This window comes from Chroicocephalus ridibundus, chromosome 5, assembly GCF_963924245.1.
Source record: "Chroicocephalus ridibundus chromosome 5, bChrRid1.1, whole genome shotgun sequence".
Lineage (NCBI taxonomy): Eukaryota > Metazoa > Chordata > Aves > Charadriiformes > Laridae > Chroicocephalus > Chroicocephalus ridibundus.
The window spans coordinates 70397186-70415719 of NC_086288.1; the positions used below are offsets into that span (position 1 = coordinate 70397186).

Here is an 18534-nt window from a genome sequence, read left to right on the forward strand (position 1 = left end):
TAAATGGTGGATTATTCTTAACTGTATACTAAATTCCTTACTATAAAATTTTGTTTCCTGAAGCTCCAGGCAGCGTTTTAGGCAAGTTTCTTTTCACTCATGGAACAATAATGTTGTTTTCCTTTCCACAGCAAAGAGGTTGGAATCCTATCAAGAGTTGGATTCAGAGGATGAGGATTCAGCTGATCGTCAGTGTGGCTCTTCGACCCATATGTCAAAACATCCAGGGCACAACTGCAGAGCTGTGAATGAACCTTTGAACAGAAAGTCTTTGAATCAGTTCTCTGGGAGTTACCCTGCAGTAGGAAGGGAAGATGGAGCAGGTGATGTTCCCCACCCAGGACATGTTGCTTTCAGCAGCCCCATTGTAAGTAAAAGCTTTTGGTTTTGATGCTAAATTTCTGAAGTAGAATCGTAGAATGGTTTGGGTTGGAAGGGACCTTTAAAGGTCACCTAGTGCAACCTCCCCTGCAATAAACCAGGACATCTTCAACTAGATGAGATTGCTCAGAGCCCCTTCCAACCTGACCTTGAATGTTTCCAGGGATGGGGCATCTGCCACCTCTCTGGGCAACCTGGGCCAGTGTTTCATTGTAAAAAATTTCTTCCTTATATCTCATCTAAATCTCCCTCTCTTAATTTAAAGACATTGGTTCTTGTTTTACCACAACAGGCCCCGCTAAAAACTTTGTCCCCATCTTTCCTGTGGGCCCCCTTAAGTACTGAAAGGCCACATGAGGTCTCCCCAGAGCTTTCTCTTCGCATGAAGTAACTCATGTTTTTATCCCCATTTGATCAGAGTGCTTGTCACTTAAGAAATTCTTTCTCTCTCCCATCAAAACCAGAGCCTCCCGTGATTGCTTGGCTCCTTCCTATTTGCAGCTGGCATTGCAGAGTCTTGTTGAGTCATGAAGGTGTATGCTTTGGTTCTTACTGCTGTGAGTCTGTGATCACTCCAGCTAAAATGACCAGCTTCATCTTAATAACAGTTTGTTCTTTTAAGAGGTTTCTAGCGTTTTCTTTTCTTTTTTAATGGGAAATATCTAGATGACTAATATTTAGTGGAGGTTACAAGAGGTAAAAGCTCTGCTTCTGTACCTGAAGATGTCTAAATAGCATTTGTTATACTTAATCTCTGTTGAAGTGTCTATGAACAGCTCTGCCGTTTACCCTTCTGGGCAGGAAGTTTGCCATTTTCAGTGGACTAACACAGGGCAGTGAAGACAGCAGAGTGCTCCTCTATTCCCTAGTATAACAAACAGCATCTGACGGCAGCGAAGCTGTATGAGCTTCTACACTTCATTCATCTGTAGCTGATTTAACTTCTAGAGACCGAGATTAAGCTTATATCCTAATGGGCACTTTTGTTCATTTCATCAATAGGAAACGGATGTTGTACCGGACACACAACTGCTGGAGAAGTTCAGTCAAATTTCTTCTCATTCCTACCAACAATCAGAAGAAGCAAGCAGCGAGTCATCTTTGGAGACAATGTACATCGCTGACTTTTTTCTTGCTCTGGCAATCTGTAATACTGTTGTAGTTTCAGTCCCCAATCAGCCACGTCAGAAGGTAGGAAGGCCTTATTTTTGGCTATTTGGCCACGTTCATCAATAAATGAGCTCCTTTTGCTTTGATTACAAAAGGAAAAAACAATTAACTGACATTTTTAAAATGATCCTTTTCTCCTCTGGTTTAAAAAAAGAAAAAAAGAGGAAAAAAAGTATTGATAAGGTACTGTATTTTTAACAGTACTTGTAGCTAGTTACTGTGAGGGGTATGGAGTTGGTTTGTTCTTCACAAATACCTTGCTAATTCAGAGCAAGGATTTAAGGGTTTAGTTCCATTTGACACAACATTTAAAAGTTATGATGTCCTGCTAACTTTCATTACTGAAACAGTTCTAAAGACAATTATTACGTGGAGTCATAAATCAAACTTGGAATGAGTACAATTTTCATGTCGGAAGTATTTTTACAATTCTTTTAGTTGGAATAATGAAGCTGTTTAGTGTGCTCGTGGTTATATGTTTAATGGAACTGGCTATCTTTAACACAAGCAATCAAACTCCTGGTAAATTTTAAGATACTACATTCGTTAAGAAACAGATATAGTTTGTCATCTGTCTTTCTTTAATGTAATAAAATACAAAGAATTTAACATAAATGTTTTCTCTAATTGTTCTGTTCCAGATGCGACTCTCTTCGCTGGGTAGGATGCCTATTAAATCGCTTGAGGAAATCAGGCAGATGTTCCAGAGATTGTCAGTGCGGAGACTAAGTTCCTCCCCAGCTCCAAGTGTGAAAGAGGCATCATCTGAAAGCCCCAATAGTTTTGTGAGCAAACTGTCTCTTTTCAGAATGAAACTGGCTTCACCTGCTTTGGATGGAGCTGCTCAAAGGGCTGCTGAACCTCACAGTACTGAGAGCCCAGAAAATTCCCAAGTGCCTCAAGAACTAGATATGGTGAATGTAGCTGCTGACAGTGAACCCAGCAGCGCTGCATCATCTATTGAATTGTCTCCCTTACCTAAACTATGTTACGAAGCCGAGAGTCCAGATGAAGCTGCCTTGGTTCATGCTGCTAGGGCTTATAGATGTATTTTACAGTCTAGGGCGCCAGATCAGGTAACTGTGGACTTCGAAGGTCTGGGATCTTTAACGTTTCAGCTTTTGCATATCCTGCCCTTTGATTCAGTGCGGAAAAGGATGTCAGTGGTCGTTCGGCATCCAGTCTCCAACAAAGTGGTGGTGTACACGAAAGGTGCAGACTCAGTCATGATGGATTTGTTGAGAACTGCATCTGAAGGTATCTATAGAACTTCTAATTCTTTCCTCACCTTTGTCATTCTTCAGTACAGTTGAACAGATGGCCTGATTCATGAGAAGAGACAAGTGACCCAACAGAATAGTTCCGTGTAGGGAACCTAGACAGGTAGCATCACTTGGCATCTAGATATGGCTGTGCTGGTGTAGAAATGGAGAACAGAGAAGCAGCTGTTATTCAAAGGACTTAGTGGTGTCTAAGCAGAGCCTTTGGAGCCAATTAAAGTATTTCCAGTTATAAAGTAAGGTCATCTTCTTGAATAGTTGGCTTCTGCTACACAGGGAGAGGTGTTTATTAGAATGAGATACTTTCTAGCCTTTACCTACGTTTGTGTTTCTGAGCTGTTGGACAAGAGGTGTTGGTAGCAGATGTCCCCGATCAGTGCTTTTTGAGGTTTTTTTCCCCTTGATTACTGAGTATTTCCATGTTTCTAGGTGTAACAATAATATCTGTAAAGTTGCGTGGTGCCTCCTGCTGGGCCTGTTGTTCAGGGGTAAACTTTTTTTGAACCTGCCACAGGAGGCATGCGTCATGTTGTTTAGCACTAACTGATTTATTCATACACTGTAGTGAACAGTCATTGATTTTTAACTGAAGGCAGTAAAGAGAAAGTAGTATCTGTGTATGTTAGAAATAAATACCTAAATATATTTAAGTTCAGAAGATGTTCCAAGGGTTTTTTTTAAATGGTTTGGAAAGTAAAATAATGTAATTATTTGTAAAGGCTTGCCTTCTGCCCTTTTAGCTCCCTCCCACTAGACCAGTGACAGTAAAGCTGCTTGGGTGTCTGTGGCCCAGTTCATTTTAGAAAATAATTTTATTTTAGAAGAATGTTTTGATGTACTAGTGGCATCTGAAGATCTATCAGTACCAGATGGGTTCCCCCTCACTGCTTGTGCAGACTGGGGCACTGTATGCTCACTGTAGATACAGCCACAGTACCTTGTGCAAACATGAGGATACGTTCATAGTTAAATAAAACCTGTTAATGGTTTGGTAATTTTGAAACGTATTTTTAGACCTTCAAAAATTTTCACTAAATTTAGCCTAAGAATGCATATTTAATTTGCTTTCTTTGCGTCTTGTGTGATAGGTGGTATTAATAATAATTCAGAAATGGAACAGAAGAAGATTAAAGAGAGAACTCAGAAGCATTTGGACGACTATGCCAGAAGAGGGCTTCGCACTCTGTGTATTGCCAAGAAGGTATTCCTTTTAATACGTATTTTTAAGAATGTTTGCAGTTTGTGACCAACCTGAGTGGTATCACTAACAGAGCAGACATTACCACTTCTAAACAGATGCTTCCATTGGCACATTTTGCTTATCCATATGTTCTTTCAAGAGGAATTTGTAAGTTGACCCAAATCAATTCCTGACGTCCATTAGATTGCCATAGATGTTGTCAGTTCAGGATGTGAAGCAGCTTAATAACCTAATTCTAAAACATCCCAATAAAACACCCCACTCAGGGGTGTCAAATAGCCTGATTTTTCTTCAAGATTCCTGAGCAGTTCTCCTTGTGTGAAACTTTCCCTGATTGGAATTCCAGCCACAGAAAACAAATGAAGTCAGACCTGTTTTATTGGGTTTCACAAACAGTTTGCAGCGTTACAAGTCTGGATGCAAAACTTAAGTGATGTTTTGAGATTCCATTTTAAATGCAGACCTGCTGAGAAGTTAAATTCCATAGGGATTGAGACAGGCAAGAAACCTCTTTACAAAACCTTATGCAAAGTGCAAGTACAGGCTGTGTAGGTGTACGGTCTTGGTATATGGACAGCAGAAGTAACTGTGAGGACACTTTTGAGGCGCCTTTGAAAACACAGTGTAGATACGTGCCGTATGTTTTCTCTCCCTCTCTAGGTGATGAGTGATGCAGAATATGCAGAATGGTTAAATCATCATTTTTTAGCAGAAACCAGTATTGACAACAGGGAGGAGCTGCTGCTTGAATCTGCCATCAGGCTTGAGACCAAACTAACTTTGCTCGGTAGGTAGAAAATGCTGTGATTCCCAAGAAAATGCTTGTGGTGTTCATAATTGGAATTTACTTGCAGAGAGTTGTGCTAACCTCAATTGGTGTAACACACAGCTTTCTACAGAGCTAGAATTTATTGTCACTCCTGAATTTTCCTAAATCTGGCTGGTAAGTTTGCACTAGTTGTAAACCACACTGAAGGCAGCTAGTGCTCTTCTGTTGTTCGTGAAAGGTAAAATTTTACTGATTTTATTTTTTTTCCCTTGGGTTCCTTTTTTGTACTCGCTAGAGTTTTTAAGTGTCATCATAATAAGCTTGTGAAATGATAATAACAAATCACAGGCCTGCCTGGGCAAACATTCACAGGGATCCCACTTCTTGGCATGTTTTCCATCACTCTTGCATTTGTGGCACAACAAGTAATGCTCGTGCTGGGTCCTCCTGTAATAACACGGAGATAAGAAGTCAGGCATGCTTCGGCAGGAACCGTTCCTCTGATGGTCATTCAGCTGTGCAGAAATGGGGAGGCCAAAACAAAATGAAAAACACTTGGTGTAGATGTGTAAAAGGTAAACTGCAGGGCGTCTGGGATAATAGCTCTAGAGGACTGCCCAGCAAATAACATTTGGAAAACAAAGTGCAAAGATCTGTTTGTGGTGGTAAAGACAGCTTAGGCTAGAAGCTGGAGAAAGGCAGATCCTATTGTGTGGAAGGGTGTTGCTTCCCACATTTTGTGCCACATCTGCTCAGGGCAAATGCCACAAACCTTGATACTAAAAGGAATTCTGGGATTACTGGCTTCAGTTTCTGGAGAGAAGCCAGAGCAGTGCTGCCGGCTGCTGCAGTTTTACGGGATGATGTGCTGTACAGGTACCCTTTTGCACTAGAGTCAGCAGAGGGAAGTCTAGCTGCTGAGGAGACCTGCTGTCCTGCAGGCCAAGGCATTTTTTTGTCTTGTGTCTCTGGTGGGACAGTGAGCAATATGGGTTGGCCCTAACATTAAATGGAAGCGAGAATAAGAAGGGTAAATGGCTTCATACTGCCAAGGGCTTGCTTTCAGTACCTCTGCTAGCTTAGTTACCCCTGTCTGGAGCACGTGTACATTGTGATCTGCAAAGTAGAATCACTTAAAGCACTTCCTATTCTGCTTCTCTGAGCCTTCCTTTGCTTTCCTAGTGAACGTTACCTGGTGTAGCTGCAGCTGTAACTCTGACTGTCCTCTTAGGACTGAGCAATGAAGACTTTGTCCTCAAATATTCTTTTTGAGCATAAATTCAAGCATAAATTCAAGCATAAATTCAAATCATCTCAGTATTGCCAGGATCATGGAGGACAGCAGTGGTTTGTAGTCCACTACGTAGGCAGGTATGAAATCCATATGGCTACATATAAAGCCTCAGGCCTTTATTTGAATGGAAATCTATTTCTGGAAAGAATAGCCCTAATGTGCAGTACTTAACTAAGCACAGATCTGGATCTCAGCAGTATACATATAGAAACTGGCTTCTGTTGGGTTACGAAGTGATCAAGTATCTCAGAAAGGGGAGTGTTAAGTATAGAGCACCCAAGTTGAAACAACATTTTTCTGTCTCCCCTCGATGCCTGGCAGTGTCTCTAAAGAAGCTTACATCAAATAGAACCAAACATCTTCCTTCCTGCCTCTCTTGGTGACTTACATCAAAATGCAGGCGAAGTGTAGAGCAAGGACCTGGAGGTTTTTGTCTTCCTGGTGACCAGGGACCATGAGCTCTGTGCCCTGTTGGCAGCTACTTACTGAAGAAATGCTGTAGCATCAGAAATTTGCCTGACCTTTTGGCTGTTATCCATCCCCATATGACAGTCTAGAGTCCCGCGCTAGAAACATGCTAGGAGGGAAGACTTTGCTTTGAAATATTTTTATTGTTTGTCTTTCAGAATGAACCTAGCTGCAACTGGCTGAAGTTTCTTTCTGAGAAACTCTCTTAGCCTGAGAATCCCACAAGCCGAACCATGTCTCCTGGTTATGATTTAGTACCATTTGTATTGTGCAAAAGCCATGAAAATGTCCTGTACCATAGTAAATCACTGTCACTGCAGCTTTTCAGAGATGCTTCTGCTTTATGTTGTGTTACCTCATTGCTGCCAGAGCAGAAGATTTTGTAAGCTGGTTTTAGGGATACAAGTCTGCCTGCTGTGCGCACCAGAAAAGAGGATATCTCTGCTAAAATCTCTGTATTTTTTTGTTGAAAATCTTTCTATAACTACTGTGTTAGAGCAGGTGTTTCCTCCCTGTTGGGGAGAATGTCAAGGTTGGCAGTGCAGGCAGGAGGAAGGGCAAAACACAAGAGTTTAGTGCTGTGAATTGAAAGGAGGTACTGCAGCCGTGAGTAATTGAGAAACCTGATGGTGAATGGCAGGTCTTTACAGCAGTGTGCAAAAATACGATATAAGAAGAGGGGATTTTGTTGTGGAAAAGGTGAGGGCTTGGGACAAGAGGTACAGAGAATTCAGCCTAGAGCAGAGTCAAGAATAAAGAAGAGAAGTGGGCCTTGAGGTAGAGAGGATCGAGGTGATATGTTAAAGAAGGTTTGGGGTAGTTGGAGTAGGAGGGAGTGGAGAGTATTTGTCATGAGAAGCATGGAAGTCTGTGTTCCACAGTCTCTGTGGGATGAAACAACCATGAGAATGCGATAAGTTGCCTTAAAAGGATCTTGTGAAGAGTTGGAGGCCCCTGAGGCTGTAACTGAGGGTACGTGTCAGCCGTCTCACATGTGGTGGGCTCTGGGAGCCATTCCCAAGCATGTCACAGAAGGGTGTCTGTTTTGGGATGTGGGTACACACGGAGGACCATCTTGTCCTTTCACTCTTGTAGTGTTTTGGTTTTGTAAATAGAGCAGCACTAATCCTCCTGCTTATCTAAATTAAGGTGCCACTGGCATTGAAGATCGCCTGCAGGAGGGTGTTCCAGACACAATACAGGCACTACGGAAAGCTGGAATAAAAATATGGATGCTGACAGGTGACAAGAGAGAGACAGCTGTCAATATTGCCTATGCTTGTAAACTGCTGGAGCCAGATGACAGAATCTTCACTCTCAAATCACAGAGTAGGGTGAGTGGAAAATTACACTTCTCTTCTATTTCCCCGCGCCCCCCCCCCTCTGGTGAATAATTCAGTCAGGCTATATCACAGGGCAATACAAAAAAATAGAATGTTCTCGGCTTTCCCAAGTGACCAAAGACAACGTAATTTATTGGAAGATGAAAAAACCTGGAAAACTGACAGTTTGCTTCCTTGCGGGTAAAATATGAAATCCTTTATATGCATGTAACATCTGTTTCTTTATATATTGTCCCTAAATGATGATTAATTATTTTAGTTGAATAGACTGCTTAATTCCTCTTTGTGGTAGGTTTGACGGTTGACATGCTTCACATGTTATTAGAGATTTCAAACGGCTGTGAGCTAACGCATATTAGCAATGTAAGAATTACTGTCATGCAAATTCTATTGAATTAAGTTTTGTGCTGCTTTGTGTAATACAGTCCTCAACCCTGCTTGTCTTGCATAAATGTACAAAGAATTGTCTCATTAAAGTACATCGCACACTATGCAAGAACACTAATCTGCCAACAATTTTATCAGAGAAAAAGCCACCTTTTCCCCACTACCCAATAACTGTGTCGTGCGATAAAGAGTGATTAAAAACGCTGCTGATTTGGATGGCAAGTTGAATCCTACTTGATCATTGTGTCCCCTTGTGGACGCTTATAATCAGCTGTTTTTCAATTCTTGTTTTTTACCAATTTTGGGTTTCTTCGGAGAGAAATTACTTGCAGTAACTGGTAAAGCCGACATATGAAATGTCTCTCCTCCGAGCAGAGACATGAAATCTAAGACTTCTCCAAGGGACCGGAGGATCCTTTCATTTTTCTTTTTATCTCTGCTTATATGTTACTTTAGAAATTCAGTTTGTATCTGCCATAAAAGATTGTGTGGCAAGTGGTAACTGTGGGGAAAATAAAAGTGAAAAAGAAAGGATTTTCCGTTTAGTTGTGTTTGAGGAAAGCTTGGAGTTCAATTTTTCTTTTTTCTTCCTTTTTTCCTACTGAGGAAGGAGTGTCTGTCTCAGTGAGAACTGAGCCCCTTTTGCGGAAGTGCTCATCCTCCCTCTAACTGGGCTTTGAAATGATAGACAGGATTTTTTACTGTTGTATTTCAAAGTAAAATAATGAGAGTATTTAATAGTATGTATTTCCTTCTATATAGCATGCATTATGTATATTGATATCAAGAGTCTTTTGGGCGATTATGTTGATTCTGTCAAGGTAAAAAATTCCACAAGGCCAGTTCTTCAGTAATTCATTGCAGCTCACCTATAATCTGACTTGAAATGCACTTTTGGCTTTGCGTGCCAGATGACAGAAAGGTAGAGAGCACAAGTCTTCTATCAAAGCTGTATTTATATTACAGAATCTTTAATGGTTGTTTTTTCTCCTAGTCTATGAACATTTTCTGATTTGCTTCAGTTTTTTTCCCTTCTCCTAGTACAACACACAAGCCAATCTATTTAAGCAAAGTTAAATCACGGGCCCTTTTATTAACAACAGAGTGCATCTTTTGTGATTTTAAAGGATTATTCAGCCTCATGTCTGAGCCTTCCTGGATTCAAGTGATATGCTACACAAGGGCAGCATTTCACCTTTTCTCCATATGTATTTTATAAGTTCAAATGGGAGCCAGAGCACGAACAGTACTTAATAAGTTGCCTTTCTCTTGCCTTTAATTAGGATGCCTGTGCCTTGGTGATGAGCAAAATTCTAGAAGGCATCCAAAAGAATACTTCTACAAAAAAAAAACCCAGTCAGAAACTTGGGAATGTCTCTGCAAGTCCCTCCACCCAAGCTCCAGGGTGCAGTGCAGGCCTGGTTATTGATGGAAGGTCTTTAGAGCATGTCCTTCATGACAGTCTACAGAATATTTTCTTGGAACTCACAGAAAAATGTCGGGCTGTAGTCTGCTGCCAAGCCACGCCACTGCAGAAGAGTGTCCTGGTCAGACTGGTGCGGAATAAGCTAAAGGCAATGACCTTAGCTGTAGGTGAGTCCTGTGGTTATCTTCTCTTCTCTGAAAAGAAGTAGAAGCCAGTTTTTTCTCTCCTATATTTTTGTGAACGTCTGTCACAAAATTTACTGGAGCCATACACCTGGAGGTGTTCAAGGCCAGGCTGGATGGGGCTTTGTGCAACCTGGTCTAGTGGGAGGTGTCCCTGCCCATGGCAGGGGGGTTGGAACTAGATGATCTTTAAGGTCCCTTCCAACCTTAAACCATTCTATAATTCTGTAAGATAATCCTTTGAATTGTAGTTGTCTCTGGCATAAAATGAAGTTAGTCAGCTGAACTAGCAAATTTTGTCCGTAAATGTACTCATGATAATCTAAAGCAACAAGAACAGCAGCAGCCATGCACAGTGTTAAGTAACGTGTCCAAAGGAGCAAGTAAGGGGTTTTTCCTTGTTATTCTCCATCACAACTCCCCAAAATAGGGAGGGAGAGGGGAGATGACTGGCTGTGATGTCAAACACCCATATTTTCTGTTCCAGCACACCAACTAAATTCTGACAAAATGAACAGCTAATATCTATTTGGAGAATATAGCACTGTTCAGTCAGGCCTTCTGCTTAGTAATCCTGCTTTCCATAGAGTTTTCTGTAGGCTGCACTGTTGGCCATAAAAGTGTTTTTCTCTGAAGTGTCTGGTATTAGAATCATAGAATCAGAACTGCCTAGGTTGTAAGGGACCTTTCAGATCATCTAGTCCAACCATCACTGACAAAAAACATCACTAAGCCATATTGCTGAGCGCTACATCTACCCGTCTTTTAAATACCTCCAGGGTGGTGACTCAACCACTTCTCAGGGCAGCCTGTTGCAATGCCTAATAACCCTTTCGGTGTAGAAATTTTTCCTAATATACAATCTAAACTTCCCCTGGTGCAACTTGAGGCTATTTCCTCTTGTCCCATCGCCTGTTATTTGGGAGAAGAGACCGACCCCCACCTGGCTACAGCCTCCGTTCAGGTAGTTGTAGAGAGCAATTCCTGCCACCTCCATGGCGATGTGATAGCCAACAAAGCTGCCTCCAGGTTGCATTCCAAATAAGAGAGGTTAGTTTTGATTTTTCCTCTTTTTTTTTCTCCGTAGGTGATGGTGCCAATGATGTCAGTATGATCCAGGTGGCTGATACTGGTGTGGGAATATCGGGCCAAGAAGGCATGCAGGTAGTGTATACAAAGACAGCTGCAAATGACATCAGATTCCATTTTAAATCTGTTCAGAGTTTAGCCTGGAGACCCAGTGCCCCACAGTCCGTTACTGTACACGAGCAAGAGTTTGCAGCCTGAGCTCACACCCAGGCCTCAGCGCTCTTCCAGGAGCAGATTCCAAACAAGAGAGCTTGCTGCCTGTCACCGAACTCGCTGTTACTCCTGTCCTGCCAGGAAACACGCAGCCGAGCATCAGTGATTTCTGTGCAGTTGTGTGGTGAGAACAGAGACAGGCATGTTCCCACCTATGTTGTGTTGGGCTGAGCTGTGCGTTAGTGTAAAACATGGTATGGAGGGGCTCAGAGCTAAGTGCGGATAAGACTGTAAGCACTATGTATAAAAAATCATAAAATGAGAGTTTCCAACAGTAGGTAAGTTGCTGACTTGGCAGCATCTGAAGCTTCTCTTTAAAGGGTTGGTTATAACATATCCTTTCCTTCATGTGCGTTGCAGGCTGTGATGGCAAGTGACTTCGCAATCTCTCAGTTTAGACACCTCAGGAAGCTGCTGCTTGTTCATGGTCACTGGTGTTATACCAGACTTACCAACATGGTGCTTTACTTTTTCTACAAGAATGTGGTATGTAGCTGTCCGTTCCAAGGAAATCACAGTTTGCGTATTTGAGAACGCTGAAGGGTTTAGTGGGGCTTTATTTTTAGCTTCTACTGTGAATGGGTTCAAAAAGCTTATGTCAAACAATTCAGTTTCCCACTTATGTCTGCAGAGACCAGAGACTCATTCCTTGGATAGAATTTCCCACTCAAAGCCATTGTCTGATTTGATTAAGCAGTGGGTAACGGGTGTTACTAATGTGATGGCAGCACGGCTATTTAAAAAAAGTCATGTCCAGTTTTGAAATGTAAAGCTGTGTGCTAGTCAAATACAATTTCAAAGCGTGGGCTTGGCATGAACTCCACATCATTTATACTTAATTTTCCACAGATTACTGTAACCAGACCTTAGATCTTGCCTGTTTTCCTGCTGGCTTTTAAAATGCTTGTCTAGAGATAACATTTTATCATGTCATCTTTGACTTTTCAGGCCTATGTGAATCTCCTGTTCTGGTACCAGTTCTTCTGCGGGTTTTCAGGCACATCCATGACTGACTACTGGATCTTGATTCTTTTCAATCTCCTTTTTACATCGGTGCCACCCATCATTTATGGCGTCTTGGACAAAGATGTGTCTGCAGAGATGCTCTTGCAGCTCCCCCAGCTGTATACGATGAGCCAGAAATCTGTGGTAGGTTGACGAATGGTTGGTCTGAAGCAAATTGAAATGGTCAGCGTTCGAGCCATCTCTGTCTTTCTTTCCTTCATGGTTCACATCAGGCAAACATGGAAGTTTAAAACCACTTTCTCTACTAGAAAAAAATCTAGGCCTGTGCAATATGTGCACAAATAAAAGCTGTTTTTTCAGAAGATTTTGTAGACTCTTTTCAGCCATACACACAATTTTATTAGAGATTTGGATGATAAAAGAAACTAAGGACTTCAGGTGAAGCAATGTACTAGATAAACATCATTACCAGGGTGTTCACCTCCTTCACTGCCTCAGCTGTCAACATGCTTCCTCCAAATGGGTTTCTTTTGAGCATCTGGGCTTGCTTTTAAAGATAAGGGCGCTAGATACTGTTTCTTCACTGTCATCTAAGGGTCTCAACTGCCAAAGTACTGAGGAATGGGTAAGAACCAGAGCAGGTTCCATTCAAATAATCCTCAAGAACGTTCTGTCATTCAGGGTTCTTTCCCCTTATGTTCTGGAATTTGTGGGTGGCACTTGTCTCCCATCTGAAAACACTCTACATCATATCTGTGAGTAAATTCTGTCCAAACATTTAGCACAGAAAACTGTAGTTTCTAAATAAAAATTATATAAATCAGTAAGCATTTTCCTGGTTTCTGCTTTGCTTAGCATGAATTCTAGCATAATTTTATCTTTTTTTTTTTTTTAAATTTGACACTTAATTAAAATAACATTTTTATTGTAACAGTTGAATTGTTAAGTAGTATAACATCTCCTTTCTTGCATGGGAGCACAGTGAAATAATTGCTTTAAGTGCAGCACAGAAGAAAGAGAAATGCTTTAAAAGGCGTAGTGTCACAATACTGCACCATGACATCGCAAGTGCACAGCTCTGTACAAGCTATAAAAATGGACAGTAACTTGGGTTCATCTTCAGTAATTTAATGAACTTCCCTGACAGGCAAATTAGGAGATACGTTTCCCACACCCCCTCCAGAGAGCAGATCAGCTCTTGTGAGGGCTGAACGGCTTTTTGGAGAAGCCCATCTCTCTCCACTAATAGTAGAGGAAGTCCTGGGAAACCAGACTGCTCCTCTTTGTGTCTCAATTCAGTGCCTGAAGGAATGGGATATATCTGAGCCAGGGCAGCCATGATTTCTTTCCTAAGCGGTCGAGCTGTCATGGCAGCTTGCTGCCACTGAATGAGGAAGGCTCATTCCTTCTCCTCTCCTCCCTTCTTTTCTTCCCGTTCCCTGCTTTCACCCACAGTTAAACTACCTTCCCTATGCCAGCTTGATTGTCCCATCAGATCCTTGCAGGAGCCGATTTAACTCACTAAAACAGCAGTGTGTTATTCCGGCAGCAAAGTGAATGGATTTCTCGCATTCGAGTGAGTTAAGTGAGCTCACAGAGGAGTCGGGTCTGCACAGAGCAGTCAGCCGGCACAAATTAAGAGGCAGAAGCGCACGTACTAAAAAGAAAGGGGTGGAGACAGAAGAAAGTGTGACTTGGCCTTCAGTGATGGCAAGCTGCTAGGGTAATTCCCTGTCCCCTGGCCCTCCCTTCCGTAGTGCTCAGGTACGGCTCTGGGAAGTGTGTCCTGGCAGAAACCGCTGTAAGATCAGAGCTCCCAGATGTGGCTGCTGATGTAAATACTAAGCGTTAGCTCCATGTGCAGAGTGAGCTCTTCATTCATACTATCATAACACAAAAGATGCCTCCTCATTGGGAAACTAACTGGAATTACTTCTGCAGATAATCTTTCCCCACGTCCAAATTAATGCTAATTAAGGGTGCAGCAATTTGTTCTATTTGTTTCAATGACATTATCTTTTTTTTCTTACAGGCTTACTTACCGTCAGCTTTCTGGATAACCTTGCTGGATGCTTTTTACCAAAGTCTCGTTTGCTTTTTTGTGCCTTACTTTGTAAGTGCTGGATATGAAATTCTTTTATACGTTTTGGCAAATCAGTCAGGCAAATTAGAGAATAAAATGAAGTGTGTGATTTTTACTTCCTTGTATATAAATGTGTCCTAACAGGATCATCATTGGAACTGAGCTGAACTGTGTGCATGCAAATACGTATGGTATTGAAACTATTGATGCCGCTTTGTGTATTAGGACTATACGTAAAGAATATATTCCGCTGACCGCTGTCTTCCTTTACAGACGTACTACGGCTCAGACATAGACGTTTTTTCTTTTGGAAACCCTATAAACACAGCAGCGCTCTTCATAATACTGTTTCACCTTCTCATTGAGTGCAAGTCTGTGGTGAGTACTTTGTTTCCAAAAGAGTATATTTCTAGCAGAGGATGTGCATACAGCTTTCATTAAAATTAAGAGGAAGAGCGAGCTTCATATACAGAACAGAATAAGTAGAAAATGGCCAAAACCTAAATATTTTATGTGTCCGTGTGAGCTCTCCTAATGCATCTGTCATTGGAGCCAATAGAATTACTCATATGACTAAAATTAACAAAATTTGGCCTCAGAATTATTTGTAAATAGTGAAAGGATCCTGCCTCGTTAGAGTCCAGTGGTTTGGGGGATGCCAGGTTAGTTTTGCAAATGGTAAATCTCAAAGACAACAACATGAACTGTTGAGTTTGAATGCTTGGAACTGATGATCTGCTCTGTGGCCAGGAGAAGCAATTCAGAGGTATATCTTGGTGCCAGAACTAGAGAACCGATATGCTACAGAAATGCTATTCCAGTTTTTAATTAAGTCTGTGCAAGCTAAAGCATCTGCATTAGCATGGATAAATTTACAGCCCTTACGAGGGTAATACTTGGCTATTTTGCATAATATTAAAGACAATACAGTAATATTTACAGTAGGGCACAGATTGGCTTTTTCTCTGTCATTTTTTTGAAAAATATTTTTTAGGATTGTTTCATAATGGATGAAATTTCAAGTTTTGATTCAATCTTTTCATTGTTCTTTTGGGAGCTTGGCAGCAGTGATAAAAATGTCTTTATGAGACATTTATGGGTAGCATGAGCGTTTCCACACTCTGAATAGGAAAACATTACTTAAATGGGTTTTATTTGGTGGTTTTGAATGTGAGCTGTCAGACCAATGACAGTGTTGTTTCTGTAGTAACTATTATAGCCATTTAGGTGTAAAATTACAGAAAACTCCGATGTAAAACCGTGAATCAATGTCTCAAGCAAGGGGGTGGTGCCACGTGAAGATCTCGCCTCCTTGCTTGAGAAGGCTTTTTCTGCTGCCAGTGGATGAGGTCGTCATCTGAGGCAAATGGCACAAGAAATGTCTTTCACAAAGGAATCAAAAGATTTAATAGAAGAAAAAAACCGAAATGGCTGGGTTACCTGTGAACTGTAGGAAGGCAGCTCCATTCTTCCTGGAATGTTTTGTATGAAATTAGGAATATTATCTGAACAGATCTATGCTCTGTTACGTTAAGCAGCTCTCCTTGGAGGAAGAGTGCGTGCCTGTCCATGCCTTCACGCGTACACTCATACAGGTGTTACAGGTCTTGCTGTTTACAGCTTAAATCTCATTTCTTTCCTTTTTCTGAATTGCAGACATGGATACATACAGTAGTTATAGCTGGCAGCATCCTGTTCTACTTTGTCTTCGCTCTGGCTTTCGGGGCCACCTGCAAAACGCACAACCCACCATCAAATCCTTACTGGATCATGGAAAAGCACATGACAGATCCGGTATTTTACTTAGTTTGCCTCCTGACTACTTGTGTTGCTCTGCTACCCAGGTGCGTTTCTGTTTTACAACTGCAGATTGTTGTTATTTAGTTTTCTTTGGGTCAGTGATGCTATAAATCTCTCTGGCTAGAGGTCTTCTCTCCCCCGCCATCACCAGTGTAAGGAAAAATTCATAACTTTACCGGACCAAGGCATGTGAGGACAGCTCCTCAGAGACATGTTCTCAAAGTAAATTTCAGTAAATAAAAAACTTCTTTTGTAATTTGGATTATATTAAATGATTTATATTATGTTAAAAATTGTCTTTGGAGATAAAAAACAGTAATCTCTGTAACCGCAGAGTTTATACACAAATCATTTAAATTAGTGATCAAAGTTGACCATGTACTACACACAGAAGTACTGTGCTTAGTCTGTGTTTATTTGTGAAAGCAATTTCTGCTTGAAATTGATGTCATGAATATGTATAAGAATATTTAGAATGAAGACTGCATGTACAGGCTTCTTTGTGGAGTGGAAACACGCTGACTAGATTCACAAGGGCTCCTGGTTTGTGTTTTTGCCGTGCCTAACGTTCAAGTGTTTTGCTTCACTGAAGAAGTCGTAGCCCCAAGTTCGATAACTCATTCACCCTGGAAGGGCAGGAGCTGGGTGGAGGTCCCAGACACCAGCATGCTGACAGGGAGACAGCTGAGCGAGCCAACAGAGAAAAATTGTGTGAAAACCAGTGAAAGAGACTTTGTCAAACTCTTGGTCTAGCTCTGTTGAGTAGCCACAGCCACCTTCCTTTCACTGCCTGAACTCAAATCTGCAGACTATTAGCAAAGTGCCTCCAGTGCTAATTTGTTTATTCTTCTGTGTTATGTCTCGTTCTTTCCCCCTCATATAATTTCTGAAAGAGTGGGACTTGAAACTGAATTGCACTGAGAGAAGTTTTGGGGAGAGTATCTGCTGTTTCCTCCTCACATGACATCATTTCACACCGTTAGGCACAGTCTGAGCACACTTTCTGGCCAAGCGCTGCAGTCCAGGCCGTGTGAGTTGTCAGTGCCACGGGCAGAGCTGTGGCTGTAGGTGCCTGCAGCGGCCACCAAGCGTTTGAGTCCCCTTTGAACACGTCCTGATCTGCTTCTTAAGCACGTCAGACGGGGTTTTGCCACATTCATCGGAGATTGTGATGGATAGCTCTGGTTCACGCTTCAGTTGAGCAGAAGGACAAACCGTGAGGTGCAAGAAATGTGTATGCTCTTCCCTCCCCGTCCCTGCTCTCAGCTCGGCTTCAGGTGGTGACAGCAGAGCCTTTTCTTCCACACACAGTAAATTTCCCTCACATGACAATTAAATAGATAAATGCTGTCCTAGGACCTTTTGGTAGGGCTGTAGATAGCCTCGGTAGGAGAAAGCTTTCAGCTTGGTGACTGCTTCCCACGTACAGGTGTTCAGTTTTGAAGACAGTGTTTTTCACGGTGAGTTAAAGGCAAAGTATTTAGACTTCCCAGTGAAACTCTTTGAGTCATTTGCACTCTCCCTGTGCCAATACCTCAGAAGATTTGTAGCTGTTGTGGCTAATTCAAGCTTTTCTACTTCAGTGGTTTGAAGTGAAAGTGCATATGAGGGAACTGCTGCTGTCACATGTAGGGTTTTTTCCTTGCTTATTTCGGATGTAATCCTTTGTAAGGTGCTGAGAAGCCGCCCCTCTGTGAAGCTAAAGGGGACTGTGAAGCTAAAGGGTGCTCTACACCTTCTAGCCCGAGGGAGTGAGACTGGGGAGTTCACTGAAGTTTTTACGGAGCAGTTCTCCTATGGAGGGACAGATGTTGGATGCCCTGTTGTCTGAAAATGCACTGCAAACATCTATGATTAAAACCTCTGCCCAAACTAAGTTGCCAGTTAGTTCTAATATGAATTATTCGTAGAATATTATTCTGGAACATCACTTGTGCTCCATATTCCTCTTACTGCATGTGGTGCTTTGTTTCTTTGGCCTTTGCCTTCATGTTTATTCTGGGTTCTGGTGAATTCTCTGGCTCCTGCAAAAGTTAAGAATTTTAAAACGATGCTCTGCCTACTCTTCCCAGCTTTCCAGGGCTGTGTTAGTGTTGTATTATCAATGCAAAACAGCAGGGATAAACAGCTTCTCTGTTGGAAGCATGACTTTTTCTAGGCCAGATTTTTTCCACAGTAGCTCTTAACTCCTTATATCTGCACTGAAGTGCCAGGGAAACTCTAAACCGCACGCTGATTTTGATGCCTTTGTTCTGGAGCCTGAGGCTGGGCACAGAAAGCTCCACTTCCAGTGCCGTTGGGACCCCGGCCCTTCACTGGAGTGGCGAGTGCGCTTTGCCGCAGTAACTGGGCTGTAGGAGAACCGTGTCCAGGACAGAAAAATGGAAGCACCGGAGATCAGTAGCTGTCTTTGAAAATGCCAGTTTTAAAACATCTCGTGATGCAGCTGCTGGCCTTAACAGTTTATGTTCACAAAACGGCA

The 18534-nt window shown here is 41.9% G+C and overlaps 1 protein-coding gene across 6 annotated transcripts in view; it reads left to right on the plus strand.

Moving 5' to 3' along the window:
- ATP10D (ATPase phospholipid transporting 10D (putative)) overlaps window positions 1-18534 on the plus strand; it is a 54348-nt gene that overhangs the window by 28044 nt on the left and 7770 nt on the right. For all 6 annotated transcript variants that reach the window (XM_063336955.1, XM_063336954.1, XM_063336956.1 and 3 more), the window contains 13 exons: window positions 132-367; window positions 1384-1572; window positions 2193-2808; window positions 3920-4032; window positions 4693-4819; window positions 7713-7897; window positions 9577-9886; window positions 10989-11065; window positions 11564-11689; window positions 12152-12352; window positions 14202-14282; window positions 14526-14630; window positions 15909-16096. In XM_063336955.1, the coding sequence (XP_063193025.1) occupies window positions 132-367; window positions 1384-1572; window positions 2193-2808; window positions 3920-4032; window positions 4693-4819; window positions 7713-7897; window positions 9577-9886; window positions 10989-11065; window positions 11564-11689; window positions 12152-12352; window positions 14202-14282; window positions 14526-14630; window positions 15909-16096 (2554 nt within the window). The remainder of the gene's footprint in view (window positions 1-131; window positions 368-1383; window positions 1573-2192; window positions 2809-3919; window positions 4033-4692; window positions 4820-7712; window positions 7898-9576; window positions 9887-10988; window positions 11066-11563; window positions 11690-12151; window positions 12353-14201; window positions 14283-14525; window positions 14631-15908; window positions 16097-18534) is intronic.